Source organism: Oncorhynchus keta, chromosome 22, assembly GCF_023373465.1.
Source record: "Oncorhynchus keta strain PuntledgeMale-10-30-2019 chromosome 22, Oket_V2, whole genome shotgun sequence".
NCBI classification, from domain to species: Eukaryota; Metazoa; Chordata; class Actinopteri; order Salmoniformes; family Salmonidae; genus Oncorhynchus; species Oncorhynchus keta.
In genome coordinates, this window is record NC_068442.1 from 26,565,982 (window position 1) to 26,584,664 (window position 18,683).

General features: G+C 40.6%; 1 protein-coding gene across 2 annotated transcripts in view; it reads right to left on the reverse strand.

Moving 5' to 3' along the window:
* Positions 1-12,793, reverse strand: part of LOC118401237 (multiple C2 and transmembrane domain-containing protein 2-like) — a 43,488-nt gene extending 30,695 nt beyond the window's left edge. Inside the window, exons 1-10 of one of the 2 annotated variants that reach the window (XM_035798584.2) lie at positions 12,625-12,793; positions 11,204-11,400; positions 10,666-10,984; positions 10,306-10,530; positions 9,365-9,424; positions 9,165-9,261; positions 1,428-1,570; positions 1,137-1,213; positions 904-1,015; positions 774-806 (exon numbers count right to left, since the gene is read on the reverse strand). In XM_035798584.2, the coding sequence (XP_035654477.1) occupies positions 774-806; positions 904-1,015; positions 1,137-1,213; positions 1,428-1,570; positions 9,165-9,261; positions 9,365-9,424; positions 10,306-10,530; positions 10,666-10,984; positions 11,204-11,358 (1,221 nt within the window). In that variant the 5' untranslated portion in view covers positions 11,359-11,400; positions 12,625-12,793. The remainder of the gene's footprint in view (positions 1-773; positions 807-903; positions 1,016-1,136; positions 1,214-1,427; positions 1,571-9,164; positions 9,262-9,364; positions 9,425-10,305; positions 10,531-10,665; positions 10,985-11,203; positions 11,401-12,624) is intronic. The other variant, XM_035798585.2, reaches the window with a different exon arrangement.
* Between the last annotated feature and the right edge of the window lie 5,890 nt (positions 12,794-18,683).

Genomic DNA, 18,683 nt, shown 5'->3' on the forward strand with positions numbered 1-18,683 from the left:
GAGAGTCGGATCACACATTTCTGTCTCTTTGTCTGTTCATTTGTCCATCTGCAGAGCATACAATGTGTCTATGAAATGGGTTTTATTTCTTATCTATTTAACATCAAATGGAGATCGTCTACTGGCCTATCAGGAGATTAAACTGGCAGATGTAGCGAGTGAATAGGTGTGAGAATAAACCCACAATCACAATAATGAGAGAAGCGTCTGTCTAAAAAACAAAACCCTTTAACTGCCTCCAATTTCAGCCTAAATCGCAATGCTTCAAAAGAGATAGAGCTGTATATTAAACCCCAAAGAGGCTCTACTCCTAAGTGAGCTTATTTAACATGTAAATATGTTAAAATGTTTAGATCATTCTGATGTATGGTTTAGTCTGACATTGTAAACACAATACAATTCCAAAAACAAAACTTGTCGTTGGCAATGTGACAAGGAAGTTAACCCCATTAACTAAGAAATACATTATTTCACACAATTAAGATTGAAAACGCATGCACAAAAACAAAAATCCTCGGACTTGACTTCATTCTTTGTCATGATCATCGTTTATAATGCAGTGATATACTGCCCCCTGCTGCTGGAAATTAGGCACAATATCAGCCATATTTGGATTTCTCATCTGACGAGTAATGAGGAGTATACTGTTAGTATAACTTGTATTGTGAATATCTATTCTAGCAATAGACACATTTCCAGATATTGGCATAGAACACTTTTTAGAATTACATTTACACAACAAAAATACGCAGGTAGAAATTGCAATGTCCTACCCTAAATCTTCTTCTATTTTTCAGGTGCCGTTTCTGTAATGGAGATAAACATTTACGGACAAACGTGAAAATATTGAGATTGAAAATCTGAGATGCAACATTATTTAGACTCCAGTCAAATGAGGCTTACTGGTCTTTTGATCGTAGCATCTCTGAAAGTTAGGCATGTGTCAATGACGATGACGCCCATGTCATCCTCCAGACTGCTGGGGTCCTCCAGACTTAGCACCATCTCACTGGTCCTGGACAAAGAGAGAGATACAGACACATACAATCATTTACCAGATCGAGTCTACACAAGACGTTCTGCAGTTTACTAGATGATATACAGGCTGAGTGATTAGTAGTGTGTGTATTACTCACTTGTCTAATTCAAGGTTTTTGATCACAATTGTGCTGGAACCCATGAATTCATCAGTGGTACGGTCCTTATCATAGACCTACAGCAATTAGAAACACCATACTCGGAATAAAATATTGTTTTTTTGTATGTCAATCAGGCTTTGGCACAATGAACTCTTATTGTATGCCAGTTGTGTATCCTATACAGGCCATAGCTATGACACTTTTAAGACAATATAAGTACATTGTCATTCATGTGCAGGTGTTACTTAGACAACGAAAGTCAAAACAACAGATTCATGGGATACTCACCCTCACGTCGACAACCTGCTCCCAATCCTGCAGGGGGAAAGAGAAGGACTCACTCCATTTTGGATTCAGGTTCTTATGCACAACTTTGCTTTTGTAAAACGTCTTTCCTTCCAGTTTGAACTTGACATAAGGATCACTTGTGCCTAGAGAAAATGAAGGAAAATGGAATGTTCAGATAATAGCAGATAAAAACCATTATAAGATCACAACATTATCAACAAAATCAATCATGACACAAAATCATACTTGCTAAGAGGTGAGTATCATAATTTACAAAAATGGTATAAAAAAGATATCTCACACACACACACACACACACATATATATATATATATATATATATATATATATATATATATATATATATATATATATATATATATATATATATATATATATATATATATATATATATATATATATATATATATATATGACAATATATATCCACACCCTTCCCCCAGCTAGATAAATCAAAGAGTGGTTGTGTGAGAAACTGAGATATGCAGGGAGGAGGTGCACCCCACATTTATTTCAGAAAACAGAGGGATGTAGCTGTTTAATTGTGAAAGAGTAGAAACTCTCGCCAGCATGAGAGAACCAGTAAATAAAGTCCAGCAACCAGGAGCAACCGGTGTTAATCTCCCAAGCCTGTTAAGAAAGTCTGCCTGGTGGTGGAGTGGGGGGACGGGGTGTCTTTGTTTCAGTCATTGCATGCAGATTGGCTGAAAAATGAAAGCCAGTCCCATACCTTCATTTGTATGGAGGAATAAAGGGGTGCTTGAGAGAGCCTGCAGGGAGGCTTGAATCACATGACAAAGCCCTGCGGGGATGGGCTGTCAGGCCTGTCAGCTCCCCACTCCAAATGAACATCTCCCAAAGGCAGGCAGGACCCACAGCAGCTCCACCCTGCCAGTCTGTGACAGGGAAACCTCCAGGCAACTTGACAGGAGGAGAATGTGGCAGCCAGTGAGAAGAAAAGCTCTGGCATGACTGAGAACGGTGACGATGGAAATTAACGGTGAAAAGGGAGAACAAAAAAATAGAAGTGGGGGCTGGTGGCAAGGGTCCTTTTAGAATATGTAATGACAGTGGATGGTGTTGGTGGGTCTCTGGCACCATGTTGATTGTTGGGAAAATGGTGAAGAGGCAGCGGGCGTGTGGGGATTGCATCATCATCATGGTGACATCCTGTCAGGAAAAGTAAGGTCTCAACTAACAGGGAGCTGTGGCTCGAGACAACAAGGCCAGGGAAGCCATGGCCACAGTTACACAGGAAACCTCAGCACAAGTGGAGGGCTACATAATTCTATCCTCCTGATTCTTGCTTACAAGCTAAAACTAAAGCAGCAAGGACCAGTGACTCGCTTAATACGGAAGTGGTCAAATAATGCAGATGCTAAGCAGATGCTAAGCTGGACTGTTTTGCTAGTCGAGACTGGAATATGTTCCGGGACTCATCCGATGGCATTCAGGAGTATGCCACATCAGTTACTGGCTTCATCAATAAGTGCATCGATGACGTTATCCCCACAGTAACCATACGTACATACCCCAACCAGAAGCCATAGATTACAGGCAACATCTGCACTGAGCTAAAGGGTAAAGCTGCCGCTTTCAAGGAATGGGACTCTAACCTGGACACTTAAAAGAAATCCCGCTATGCCCTCAAACGAACCATCAAACAGGCAAAGCCTAAATACAGGACTAAGATTGAATCCTACTACACCGGCTCCGATGCTCGCGAGGCCCAGCCGCGAGCTGTCCAGTGACAAACCTACCAGACAAGCTAAATTACTTCTATGCATGCTTCGAGGCAAGCAACACTGAAGCATGCATGAGAGCCCCAGCTGTTCCAGATGACTGTGTGACCATGCTAGCCGTAGTCAATGTGAGCAAGACCTTTAAACAGGTTAACATTCACAAGACTGAAGGGCCAGACGGATTACCAGGACGTGTACTCCAAGCATGCGCTGACCCACTGGCAAGAAAATTACATTTTCAATCTGTCCCTTGCCGAGTCTGTAATACCTAAATGTTTCAAGCAGCCCACCATAGTCTCTGTGCCCAAGAACCTGCCTCAATGACTACCGACCCATAGCACTCACGTCTGTAGCCATGAAGTGCTTTGAGAGGATGGTCATGGCTCACATCAACACCATCATCCCACTCCAATTTGCATACCGCCCCAACAGATCCACAGAAGAAGGAGAATGATGGAGTGCTGCATCAAATGACCTAGCCTCCACAATCACCCGACCTCAACCCAATTGAGAGGGTTTGGAATGAGTTGGACCGCAGAGTGAAGGAAAAGCAGCTAACAAGTGCTCAGTATATGTGGGAACTCTTTCAATACTGTTGGAAAAGCATTCCTCATGAAGCTGGTTGAGAGAATGCCAAGAGTGTACAAAGCTGTCATCAAGGCAAAGGGTGGCTACTTTGAAGAATCTGAAATGTGTTTAACACTTTTCTGGTTACTACAGGATTCCATGTGTGCAATTTCATATTGTGATGTCTTCACTATTATTCTACAATGTAGAAAATAGTAAAACATTAAGAAAAATCCTTGACTGAGTAGGTGTGTTCAAAATGTTGACTGGTACTGTAGATATTACCTCAATTACCTCGACGAAACTGTACCCCTGCACATTGACTCCGTACCGGTACCTCCTGTATATAGCCTCGTTATTGTTATTGGTGACTTTTATTTTTTACTTTAATTTATTTAGTAAATATTTTTCTAAACTTTTATTATTCTTAAAACTGCATTGTTGATTAAGGGCTTGTAGGTAAGCATTTCATGGTAAGGTCTACTACACCTGTTGTATAAGGGCAGCAGGTAGCCTAGTGGTTAGAGTGTTAGACTAGTAAACAAAAGGTTGAAAGATCAAATCCCTGAGCTGACAAGGTAAAAATCTGTCATTCTGCCCCTGAACAAGGCAGTTAACCCGCTGTCACTGAAATTATTCTTAACTGACTTGTCTAGTTTTAAAAAAAGAACATGTATACATTTGACAAATACCATTTGAAATGGAGAAAATAAAAAGCCTACATATGGCAGCGATGGTCGATGAGGTGAAACCTAAGATTGGAGATCTAAGAAGGTTTTATTGAAATGCAGCCAAAAACATCCAACAAACAAAATGTTGCAGTGATGTTAGTTTTCAATAGCAGAGGAGAAATGAATGAAGGCCACGCGTTACTTTCAAACAGCAATTCAGTCTATTGACACTTGAGGTTGCTGCTTCCCCAGACGAAATCCCTTTGTATCCCTACAAGTCCACAATGACAATTGACAGAGGACTGAGGAAATGTTTAAAACAATGGAGGTATACATTTGAGTTGTATTTTGGAGGTGAGATAAGATAATTCATATTCAGAAAATGTTATGTCTAACAATCAATAATTTTTTGGATCCAGACCCCAAACAACCAGTTAGTATTCCACAGTCGTTGAGTATAATTCAGGGATGGGCAACTTTGATGGGGCCGGCCCTAGCCTTTTGTGGGCCCTAAAGGCCACTACACACTTCACGCAAACAGAGCGACGGAGTGTCATATATGCTCCGTTCCGAGATTTGAGCCAAACAAAAGTATTTAGAACTACGTGTGAAAACTACGCTCTGTCGTGTAGGGCCCTTAAGCGAGATTTGGTTGGGGGGCTCCCCCACCTTAAAGTCAAAACATTTTATTGGCCCCTGTCTTGGCGGCAGAGAGACAAGTTTATGTTTTAAAGTTAATTACCTGGAATTTTAGAAATGTTTGCCATGGGGCAGAGAGAATTGAGCAATTGTACAACACATTTCATGCAATTCCACAAATTTTGCCATGGGACAGATATGTATTTATCCAGTTAATGTCCTGCAATTCAACCATTTTGCCATGGGGTGCAGAGAAATGTTTGCAGTTGTAAAGTACATTTCCTGCAATTATACACATTTTTCCATGACTTATGCCACGTTATTGTGATATCTGAGTGAGAGTGACTAACAAAATCAATGTGGGCCCCCTGGAGGTCAGGGCCCCTGGGCACGTGCCCTGCATAAACGGTCGGTATTCGGCCTAATTTACCAGTCTAAAAATTGTTAGCTGACATGGCTAATTGAGTGACTGTCAGTGACTGATAAAACAAGAGAAACTGCTGATGCACAACCAAGTTTCTAAATTGCACCTTGTGTATTCTACTATTCTAACTCTCAAAAGTACATTGAGACCCTGACTGAGTTCCATAAACAGTTGCCCATCCCTGATCTAATCTGTGTAGAATATGACAGAACGCTATATAATGACATTCCAACAAGTCAACATCTACTTCATAAGTATGACAAAGTAAACAAACATTTCACACCATAATGGTGTGAGATCAGGGATTTCCTTTCAGGGGTTCAGAACACACAAAAAGGTGAGAACTTCTTAGGATGTATTTTAGGAAATCTCCAGCAGGTGGCAGTTTGTCATTTATGGCAGGAAAATAGTTTGCCAGCAGCTGCAAAACATTGCATGCACTCTCCAACTGACTTAACAATTTAGCCTTTAAAATTTGCATTGGTTATTAAAACCACACCACATCATTTGTTTCTCCACACACGTTTGCCTACATAGAAACCACCACAGTGCTTCGCAATCTATTCAGCCCACCACTAGGAGCTTGGCTGGCAAAATAAACTTCTGCATTATATGAAGATAGGTTTCTGTCACTGGAAAATATGGACTATCTAAGATACCAGGCCCATGTAACCTCTAGTGTAGCTGCTAATATGGAGTGGAGTAGGATGTGCTTCCATAAGGAAAGGCTCCTAGGTGTGTTTTTGGAGACAGAGACCAAATCTGGTCTGACTGCATGCCTTTCTGGTGTCTCCCTGCTCTTCACCGACAACATTTAACAGGGACCTTCACTTGTAAACAGTAGCATTGATCAAAAGCATTGTCATTAGGCCTACACATACTGTAGACCACACCATTTCCCCCTGTTTGACTTCTGTGTGTATGAGACACTGCCTGAAATTCAGGGCGGGATTAATGTTGAGTGAAAGTGGAACTCAGTTTCTATTGGAAATTACCATAGTAAAGCAAACAATTTGAGGGACAGTTTCACCAAACATACACTACTGTTCAAAAGTTTGGGGTAACTTAGAAGTTTTTTTTTTTTAAAGAAAAGCAACATTTTTGTCCATTAAAATAACATCACATTGATCAGAAATAAAGTGTAGACATTGTTAATGTTGTAAATGAATATTGTAGCTGGAAACAACTGATTTCTAAAGGAATATCTACATAGGAGTAGAGGCCCATTAATTGATGATTAGAAAACCCTTTTGCAATTATGTTAGCACAGCTGAAAACTGTTGTTCTAATTAAAGAAGCAATAAAACTCACCTTTTTGTTGAATATCTGGAGTTGAGTATCTGGGGCATCAGCATTTGTGAGTTCGATTACAGGCTCAAAATGGCCAGAAGCAAAAACTTTCTTCTGAAACTCATCAGTCTATTCTTGTTTGGAGAAATTAAGGCTATTCCATGCGAGAAATTGCCAAGAAACTGAAGATCTCGTACAACGCTGTGTACAACTCCCTTCACAGAACAGCGCAAACTGGCGCTAACCAGAATAGAAAGAGGAGTGGGAGGCCCCAGTGCACAACTGAGCAAGACGACAAGTACATTAGAGTGTCTAGTTTGAGAAACAGATGGCTCACAAGTACTCTGTACACCTATGTAGATATTCCATTAAAAACTCTGTAGTTTCCAGCTACAATATTAATTTACAACATTAACAATGTCTACACTGTATTTCTGATCAATTTGATGTTCTTTTAAATGGACAAAAATATGCTTTTCTATCAAAAACAAGGACATTTCTAAGTGACTTTTGAACGGTAGTGTATAATCTCAATTGCTCTGCTAGAGTTTGTCTAAAACAGTGAAAACATACTGTTTAGGGCAGCTACTGTGATATGAACATATGTCTTTACGCAGGTGAACAAGAACAGCATGCTGTAATCACTGTCAAAAATACATTCGACACAGGTAGGTGCCCTTTGTACAGTATTTGCTTCCACAATAGTTTTTGAAGGTCAGCAAAGTAAATATGATTAACTGCTTTTTCATCATCTGACTCAGCATAATATACTCCTCCTCAAATTGTAAGTATGTACAGTTGAAGTCGAAGTTTACATACACTTATGTTGGAGTCATTAAAACTTGTTTACAGACAGATTATTTCACTTATAATTCACTGTATCACAATTCCAGTCGATCAGAAGTTTACATACACTAAATTGACTGTGCCTTTAAACAGCTTGGAAAATCCCAGAAAATTATGTCATGGCTTTAGAAGCTTCTGATAGGCTAATTGACATAATTTGAGCCAATTGGAGGTGTAGCTGTGGATGTATTTCAAGGCCTACCTTCAAACTCAGTGCCTCTTTGCTTGACATCACGGGGAAAATCAAAAGAAATCAGCCAACACCTCAGAAAAAAATTGTAAACCTCCACAAAGTCTGGTTCATCATTGGGAGCAATTTCCAAATGCCTGAAGGTGCCACGTTCATGTATGCAAATAATAGTACACAAGTATAAACACCATGGAACCACGCAGCCATCATACAGCTTGGGAAGGAGACGCGTTCTGTCTCCTAGAGATGAATGTACTTTGGTGCGAAAAGTGCAAATCAATCCCAGAACAACAGCAAAGGACCTTGTGAAGATGCTGGAGGAACAGGTACAAGAGTATCTATATCCACAGTAAAACAAGTCTTATATCGACATAACCTGAAAGGCCGCTCAGCAAGGAAGAAGCCACTTTTGCAAAACCGCCATAAAAAAGCCAGACTACAGTTTGCAACTGCACATGGGAACAAAGATCGTACTTTTTGGAGAAATGTCCTCTGGTCTGATGAAACAATGGCCATAAAGACCATCACTATGTTTGGAGGAAAAGGGAGAGACTTGCAAGCCGAAGAACACCATCCCAACTGTGAAGCACGGGGGTGGCAGCATCATGTTGTGGGGGTGCTTTGCTGCAGGAGTGACTGGTGTACTTCACAAAATACATGGCATCATGAGGAAAGAAAATTGTGTGACTATATTGAAGCAAAATCTCAAGACATCTGTCAGGAAGTTAGAGCTTGGTCGCAAATGGGTCTTCCAAATAGACAATGACCCCAGGCATACTTCCAAAGTTGTGGCAAAATGGCTTAAGGACAATAAAGTCAAGGTATTGGAGTAGCCAACACAAAGCCCTGACCTCAATCCTATAGAACATTTGTGGGCAGAACTGAAAAAGCGTGTGCGAGCAAGGAGGCCTACAAACCTGACTCAGTTACAGCAACTCTGTCAGGAGGCATTGGCTAAAATTCACCCAACTTATTGTGGGAAGCTTGTGGAAGGCTACCCGAAACGTTTGACCCAAGTTAAACAATTTAAAGGCTACCAAATACTAGTTGAGTGTATGTAAACTTCTGACCTACTGGGAATGTGATGAAAGAAAGAAATCATTCTCTTTTATTATTCTGACATTTCACATTCTTAAAACAAAGTGGTGATCCTAACTGGCCTAAAACAGAAAATGTTTACTAGGATTAAATGTCAGGGATTGTGAAAAACTGAGTTTAAATGTATTTGGCTAAGGTGTATATAAACTTCTGACTTCAACTGTATATATCAATATATCCAGCATGTCAGAGATTACATTCATCCATTTGTAGACCTCCAGAAGTTCCAGGTACTTTCCTTCCACTTACCGTGACGGTCTCTGATGACCAGGTTCCTGCCCTCCTTCAGGTTGACAGTGAGGAGGTACTTCTGAATGGGACCAGGTTGGCTCCCTGCTGCCATAGCCTGTCAATGAAAGGAATCACATTAATATGATGCTCTATAGTCTACAGCCTTAGTGTTGTCCATTATCATTAACAGTGTCTGAATGTCCAAGTCCAGTACTCACATTGTTGCCTGCTTGATCCTGCAAGGGCTGGGCATAGAAGTCATTGTGCTCGTTGGGTAACTACGGGAGAAAGAATGTAAGCATATCAAAAAGACATTCTACAAAGTATGGAACAAAGTTACATGTTATAATGTTCGGTTGTCATTCTTCACCAACGTTGAACTTACTATAATTGTGACTGCAACTAGTTAAGATCAGCAAGTTTCCGACCATGCATAGCAAACATCAATTAGACAGATCCACAGATAATACATTGGAAGTGACTTTAGGTCTACACAAAAGTTTCAAAAAAATGTTTGCTTCTATTTGACATCATATCGGGCTCCCGAGTGGCACAGCGGTCTAAGGCACTGCATCTCAGTGCTAAAGGTGTTACTACAGTCCCTGGTTTGAATCCAGGCTGGATCACATCTGACCGTAATTGGGAGTCCCATAGTGCGGCACACAATTGGCCCAGCGTTTGGCCTGGGTAGGCCGTCATTGTAAATAAGAATTGGTTCTTGACTGACTTGCCTAGTTAAATAAAGGTTACATTTCTGACAAAGAAACACTGAAGCATTATCTTAAGCACAATCCATGACTTTACACAATTCTATTGTAACAGATCTAGAGACTGATCATAGAAAACCTTGAGGCAGAGAGCAGGCATAACAGCTCAAGAGTGTGAAAAACCAGTCCACATTATTTGAATGTGAAAAGAGAGCTTGCAAATGTTCATGCTAATGAGACCACAGTGAAAATACACTACGTCAAACATACTGTCTTATGGTCACTAAAGTATCCTGTGTTACTGTGACATACTGTAGATACATTTATTTTATATGAAAACGTGTGTGAAAACTGTATTTTAGTCCGTATTTTGACTTTACACTGTGTGCACTAGGCCTATAACTATATCTGTGGAGGGTATGATAAAGTTCTATATTAGTGTGTCATCTGACCTCAATGTCTTCCTGAAGCTCCCTGCAGAAGATGTCTCTGATGTATGTGGATACGGGGGGCTCTGGCATATCCAAGTCCTCAGAGTCAGTGGGGCAGAACATGTAGGGTTCTTTCTCTAATGGGGTTCCACGCGCAGAACCGTCCATACTGTCAGCAGGGGTGCCCATCCTGTCCGCCCTGTTCACTGGCAGAGACCATCTATCTGGAGGGATGTTCAATCTGTCCTGTGGGTTTGGAGGAAAAGACCATTTCACTTCTGCTGCTTGTTTCCCTCCCTCACTGGAAGCAGACAGTCTCTCTGTAACTAGGTTTGTTTGGTCAGAGACAGAAGAAGCAAATCTTTCAGCAGATGTACTCACTCGGTCTCTAGCGGCCACTCTGTCTTCAGAGAAGAGCAATCTTTCTGTAGAAACATTAATTCCCTCCACTGATGAAGTCAATCTTGTTGTGCACACATATATATTTGGAGCATTTGATTTCGGGGTAGGTACGGGTGGGTTCCCTCTGTCTGCTGGTATTTTTTCTCTTTCTGCTGAAGTAGAAGAAGCAGAAGAAGTTGATCTCTCTGCAGGTGTGTTCCATTTGTCTGATGGCATGTGGATTCTGCCCATAAAGGTTGCCATGTCCTCCTCTTCTGATTCATCATAGAGAGTTTGTGTCTCCACAGGTGCACTCATTCTAGAAACAGACACATTCATGTTATCTTTGAAAGCCAAATCATACACAGTCTTTCTACCTGAGGGGCCTGCATCAGTTGCAGTCAGCCCAGCCATGAATAGAGGGACTGAGATAAAAGAGGTGTTATCACTTGAACCTGAGGAGCTACCAAATAAGATGGCGTCCGAGGCTGTGGGGAATGCACTTTCTACTGCAGAGGATTCAGCTTCCTGAACAAACCTCAAGTCCGGCACTGACATACTGCGTCTATAACGCAGGGGCTTGGGCTTTTTCTCATCCAGCTTCCCCGGGGTTGTCTTCTTCTTTATGTTGTTAAACTGGGTCTTGGTCTTCTCACGCAGGTTCTCCCAGACACTTTTCTTCTTGGGGCCCATGCTGAGAGATGCAGAGCACAGGCTACACCTTTCACACAGAGACTGCAAAGACCAGATAAAATGACAGCATTATTGGTTCATGCTTGATAGTATATTGACCCACCCGTTGGTCAATCTAAGTAATATAATAGCAAAAATCCCCATCAAAATCCATCAGTTTAAGCTAGAAATATGTTTTGCATGGACTGTGTTTCAATCCACCGCATTCACATATGTCAGCCTTCCCCATCTGTGGTGGAAGATGGCCGAGCATCCGATCCGGAAACTCAGTTTTCTCATGAAAACATATGTATTGTCCGAATGGTCTGGGCTCCACTGTGAAAAGGGGAGACTCTCACGATGGTGTTCTCCATTTTGCTTTACGACCCCCACAAGTGTCACGGGAGTCGTCTGAAGGTAACCCAACAAATTAATGGAAGTATAGAGATAGTTTATGCCACCAAAAATAAGGGGTTAAATATGTGTAAATGTTATATGTCCTAGATATAGGACAGACACTTCAAAACATTATTCCTTGTGATTAATTCTCTAACGGTCTTTTTTGACATTTATGCATTTGTTATTGAATGTGTTTCTATGGGCTATAGTTGTAAAGACCAAATGCTAGATTTTGTCAAATAATTTTGAAATATATATTTTTTTAACCTAAAGGGGTCCTAAAATGCAAAATCAAATAGAATCATGGTATGACCATCTTAAGACAATTCCATATGTTAGCTTAGTGTGTATGCACATTTCTGGGTTCTCATCAAAGAAATGTCGTTCATATCGTATCTTATAGAGATTGTTAAAGGCCCAGTGCAGTCAAAATTCAGTTTTTTGTATCCTACTGTACAACTGTTCATGAAACGAACAGTGTGAAACAATTTGATCATTGTCTTTTCCTGATAGTTGCTGGTTGAAAATACAATCTACACAGGACCTTCTAATCAGCAGGTTTTGCAAGAGTGGACTTTCGGCTTGCCGGGTGACATCACCAGGCGGTAAATAAGTTAATAGACCAATAACAAAGTAAGTTCCAAACCTCTCTGCCAATAACAGCTTAGTTTTCAGGTTTCCCCTCCCCACTCAGATCACTCCTAGCAAAACTCTGACTTGATCAATTCTTTTTTGCTTTTGTTTATTTTTTACAATTTTAATGAAAAGCTGTACAGGAATGTACTTGATACTCAGAAATAATTTGATATTTATATCAAACAGGCAGCATTGGGCCTTTAACAAATGATCATCATATTACATAATTAAATATGAAAAACATCCACATACCTGTTTAGACAGTACACCGCTGCTTCACGACCTTACAGAAAGGAAATATAAATATGTTCCAAGTATGTTGTTTGAAACTTCCAGAGAGTTAGTGAGTTGACAGTCATCAGACAACAGTATGGTGAAAATGAGGAAGTCACTTGTGAAGGAACTTATAAATACATGCTCTTGCTTCAAGACAGGTTTGACAATTGGTGGAGAGAAACAACACCGCCAAACAGGCCACACCAGTTCCACCCTTTTAATGTTCATGGCCCAACCAGGTGAGTTTCATCACAAGGTAATGCTTCCTGTCCACCAACAGCAGGTTTAAGTGGTGAACAGGCTTCTATGTCTTTACTTACCCCATTCATAGATGCAAACTACCTTTAGCACATATCGATGAAGGTATCTTCTTACCGGGGAATTTTTGTGAAGAGCTCTGACAGTCGGTCTGAGTGTGAACACACATTGCTTGTGGTACCGTTTTGGAAACATAAGGAGTGTATCTTTCATACCAGCAAGGCATCGTTTTCAAAAAAACAAAAGGTTAAATTATTACACACCTTTATAGGGTTAGGGTTAGCGTACAATGTTCCCTGCCATTTTGGGTGCTACGTCACTCACCTGTTTCTGCATATGCAGAAATGTGCATATTCTGCGGTCAGAACCTGCCCTAACTTGTTGAAAGCAGCAGGGAATTTTACGCTGGTGCCAACATTGCCTTTGTTATTTCCTTACTTACAATAACTTTGTACAAGTTTGTGTTCATGCAACACTAAGTACCTTATCATAATGCATTTTGTGTTATGTCGGTTTTTTTACTTTAGCACACCGAGTTGGTATTTTTACTAGCCAATTGATTTGCACGTGGCAGCCTCATGTCCAGCAATTTGTATATGTATAGAGATTTGTAATATGTTGTAACTGCTTACACATGAGTTCTTATTTACCACAAGGTACTATTTCTATAACCTTTAAGGTATGCGCTTATGTACATTCCTCCGCTAGTTCTTTAGCTATAATCTGTATGCTAGTGAAGATGGGGAATTGCTAGTTTGTGCTGCTAAAAGCATCCACATTCTTCCGAGCCAAAACAGTTCCGAATAATTTGTTTGTTTTGGACTTCGGTGAGAGTTCTTTCGGTTGTTCGAGCACACAAAATATCATTAATCTCTGTTGGTGTCCGGTTACTGAGTAGACTAAATTAGCTGCACTAACAAATGTATTTGTTCAAAACTGTTCAACTATGTTCTTTCTCTCTTTGAGTTAACTACTCAAAACACCTTATGCACTGTAGTGCTAGCTAGCTGTAGGTTATACTTTCAGTACCAGATTCATTGTCTGATCCTTTGATTGGATGGACAACATGTCAGTTCATGCTGCAAGAGCTCTGATGGGTTGGAGGACGTCCTCCAGAAGTCATCTCAATTACTGTGTAAGTCTATAGAAGGGAGTGAGAACCATGAGCCTCCTAGGTTTTGTATTGAAGTCTATGTACCCAGAGGACAGAAAATAGCTGTCCTTTGGCCACACCATGGAGCTAACCTAGAGAGCCCTGTTGAGCTACTATAGACCTTCATTGCAAAAGTGTTTTTAATCCGTTTTTTTGGTGACGTGAATATATTTAGTATAGTTTCAGACATTTATTTTTATTTTTTACGTTTCACTATTTATTTTTCTTCAGAAATTCACTGAGTAGGATGGTCATCTCTTCCTCCTCTGAGGAGCGTCCACTAGTGTACAGGAAGTGCGTGTTTTGCATTTGTGAAATTATTTTGAAGTGGTATGAAAGTAAAGGGCTTTATGTTTCTAGAACCATATTGCAATTGATAATCGAGTCACATTTAGATGGCTGTTTTGGCTGCCAGAGCAAGTCTACCTCTGAAAATAACATAAGGTCCTTGGACCTTGTTACATGCTTTGGTTTTCAATTTCGAGGTTGGTTATATTTGGGTGTGGACGTGCACTGACTGGAGTCATCTTCGTTGGTCAGGATGTGTTGCACCTGGCCCCTCGTTAGTCTGTTGTTAGTTTCACCGGTGCTGGCACAGGTGATATTTAAGAGCGGCAGACCCAATGCTCTAGTTGGCATGAGAGCTGTTGAACGACTGCTGTTTAGCACTCCCATAAGTTATGAAACTAAGCCTTTTTTATCTTGTCTCACCTGTTTCATTTGCACTCCCTTACCTGTTGTGGGTTTTCTTTTCCTTTAGTTGGTCTGATATCCGGCAAAGCGAGTGGGCATCCATGGTGTTTAAGATCCTACTCGAGGTTGCTTTGCCAGCACCCAGTCAGGAGGAACCCCCATGGATGACTTTCAGAACACATTTTAAAAACCCACCTGTTTCCTTCTGGTTGTCAGTGGCTCATTTGTTAGTTACCTTTTTCTGTTGAGGAGTGATATTTTGCATTTCTTATTAGGGAACGTAACAATCTTAAGACGTAACGGTAGGCTCGCCTACACTCCTTAAGAGTAAAATTGTTGGGCTAGTCGTTACTATTCTTCACAGGCCATTTACAAAGGTAAAGGCACAATGACGATCATTCTCCACTTTAAATAAATAGATCGTTCTTTGAGCAAACAAACAGGCCTACAGTGTGGACACGGAAATCCTCAAGTTATGGAAGTGCTTCAAAACAAAGGAACAGTAGGTCACTAATGGTCCCAAAAGACGAGTTACTGTACAGTATGTCTAACATTTTTACATTCAGAAATTAAGAGGAAAGTACATACACAGGAATGCTTTGGTGTTCATATTTATATTGGGCAAACAATATGATACAGATGGATTCTGAGTCATGAAGTCTGAGTAAAGAATGCAGGCTATGGCTGTGATCTACTACTACTGATCTCCAACACTAACATCTAATCACTGCATCACTTGTCTGTAGATAACATATCCAGGCTCTGTTTCTTTCATTCATCTCCGTTTGTTTACAGTGCAACATGGTAAAGCCTAAGCTCATCAAAAGTGAGCATTTATGTTGGCTGAGAATCAACAATAGCTTTGTCCACACACGGATGTTAATACAACAGGCCTAGCGATGCTCACACACTGCTCTTCTCTGCATAACAGCGGTGACTCTGTGACAACCGATGCATTTGAGTCTGGACCAAGCCTTGTTCAATATTTGCCAATGTCTTAGAGCTCAGGCACACATGAAAGAAGCCCCAGCTTGGCAACCAGTTAAAAGCGAGGACTTGGGGCCCAGAGTGGGCAAGCCCCTTTTGCAGGTGGCCTGTTGCCCTCTATCTCAAACAGTCCAAAATCCTGCCTGGTTACTTTACACATGCACACTGGACCTCTTCCAGTACCATGCACAAGTGGGCAGTGTTTGAGGGCAGAGATTAGTAGACCCATGAAAGATGGCCTGTAACACAGCGCTTTCAAGTGCCATTGGTCCATTCAAGGGTCAAAATGCATTCATTAGAGTTGCCTTCTACACTCTTACGTCCGAAGTCTACAACAGCGCAATACATTGAAAGTGCCGAAGATACATTTTTTAGATTGCTTGTCAATTTTATTCATACCTTTTTTTGGAAGTACATACTGGCAAAACGGTAATAAAGGAAGATGGTTGCTCAGCTAAACATCATATTTGGAGAATAACGAATGCATTTTGACATAACACTTGCAGAGCTTTCGAATGGGAGTTGGAATCTGAGCTTCCTGGGTGTTAGAGAGGAGACACGTCAAGCACTTTTCAGTTTGTGGCAGCTAGCAACTGGAATGAGCTGCAACAAACACTCAAACTGGACAGTTTTATCTCAATTTCCTCATTCAAAGACTCAATCATGGACACTTACTGACAGTTGTGGCTGCTTTGTGTGATGTGTTTTTGTCTCTATCTTCTTGCTGTTGTCTATGCCCAATAATGTTTGTACTATGTTTTGTTCCGCTACCATTTTCTGTTGCTACCATGTTGTTGATATGTTGTGTTGCTACCATGCTGTGTTGTCATGTGTTGCTGCCTTGCTATGTTGTTGTCTTAGGTCTCTCTTTATGTAGTGTTGTCTCTCGTCGTTAAGTTTTGTCCTATATTTATTTATATATTTATTTTATTTTTAATCCCAGCCCCCGTCCCCACAGGAGGCCTTTTGGTAGGCCGTCATTGTAATTAAGAATTTGTTCTTAACTGACTTGCCTAGTTAAATAAACGTTCAATAAAAAATATAAAAAATACTCTACATAGACATCTCTAACACACAGATAATGGGACGTATAGACACATGCTCCAACGTAACATAGCAAGAACTGTCGCTAAGTGCATCATCTTCAATGCATGGGAAATGTGCATCGTTAAAACACTCTTATCGCTATATGAAAACCTGGGACTGGTGTGGCCTGTTTGACCCTGTGGTTGGTCTCCACCATTCATCAAACCTGTCTGGAAGCAAGAGCATGTATTTCTAAGTACCTTCACAAAGGACATCCTTATTTTCACCATATTATTGTCTGATGGCAGTCCACTGACTGAGCACCGCTGACCTCTCCGTCTGGGTAGAATTCCACCTCTGCCTATCTTAATTGAGAATGAATGGGAAACTCTGCTGCCACTTCCTGTCTGGAAAGCCCTTTACTTAGGTCTTAGGGCTTATCGTTTTTTTGCTCCAGAGTCCAATGGTAGCAAGCTTTACACCATTTCAGTCGACGCTTGGCACTGCACATGGTGACCTTAGGCTTGTGTGTGGCTGCTCGGCCATGGAACCCCATTTCATGAAGCTCCCGACGGATAGTTCTTGTGCTGATGTTGCTTCCAGAAGCAGTTTAGAACTTGGTTGTGAGTGTTGCAAACGAGGACTGATGATTTTTACGCGCTTCAGCACTCGGCGGTCCCGTTATGTGAGCTTGTGTTTCCTACCACTTCGCGGCTGAGCTGTTATTGCTGCTAGACGTTTCCACTTCACAATAACATCAATTACAGATGACCAGGGCAGCTGTAGCAGGGCAGAAATTTGATGAACTGACTTGTTGGAAAGGTGGCATCCTATGACAGTGCACGTTGAAAGTTACTGAGCTCTTCAACAATGCCATTCTACCGTCAATGTTTGTCTATGGAGATTGCATGGCGGTGTGCTTGATGTTATACACCTGTCAACAACAGGTGTGGCTGAAATAGCTCAATCCATTACTTTGAAGGGGTGTCCACATACTTTACTTTAGTATATTTAGTGCAGGGGTAGGTAACCCTGGTCCTGGAGTGCCGCAGACCCTTCATGTTTTTGATTTAACCAACCTGGAAGAACAGGTGTGTTGAATTTAGGCAATCGCTGAACTGATCAATTAGCTCAGTCGGTCCGGTGTTGTGCCTAGTTGGAACAAAATCCTGCAGTACCTGCGGCACTCCAGGAACAGGGTTGCGTACCCCTGATATAGTGTGTGTGTATATATATATTTTTTTAAGATCGAAAATGTTTCATATTTCCAACGATTACAAGCATATATTCCTGTTGATATGTCCCACAGTTATTACACAATAGCATGTGGATACATTTATTTTATTAACAAGTGGTGGAAAAAGTACCGAATTGTCATACTTATAGATACCTTGATAGAAAGTTACTCAAGTAAAAGTAAAAATCAGCCAGTAAAATACTACTTGAGTAAAAGTCTAAAAGTATTTGGTTTTAAATATACTTAAGTATCAAACGTAAATGTAATTGCTAAAATATACTTAAGTATCAAAAGTATTTAAACAATTTTTTTATCCATATATTAAGCAAAGCAGACGGCATAATTTTCTCATTTTAAAAATGTACGGATGGCCAGGGGCACACTCCAACACTCAGATATTATTTACAAAAGATGCATTTGTGTTTAGTGAGTCCGCCAGACCATAAGCAGTAGGGATGACCATGTGTTCTCTTGATAAGTGTGTAAATTTCACAATTTTCCGGTCCTGCTAAGCATTCAAATGTAACAATTACTTTTGTTTGTCAGGGAAAATGTATGGAGTAAAAAGTACAATATTTTCTATAGGAATGTAGTGAAGTAAAAGTTGTCAAAAATATAAATAGTAAAGTACAGGTACCCCCAAAAAATACATAAGTAGTATTTTAAAGTGCATTTAATTAA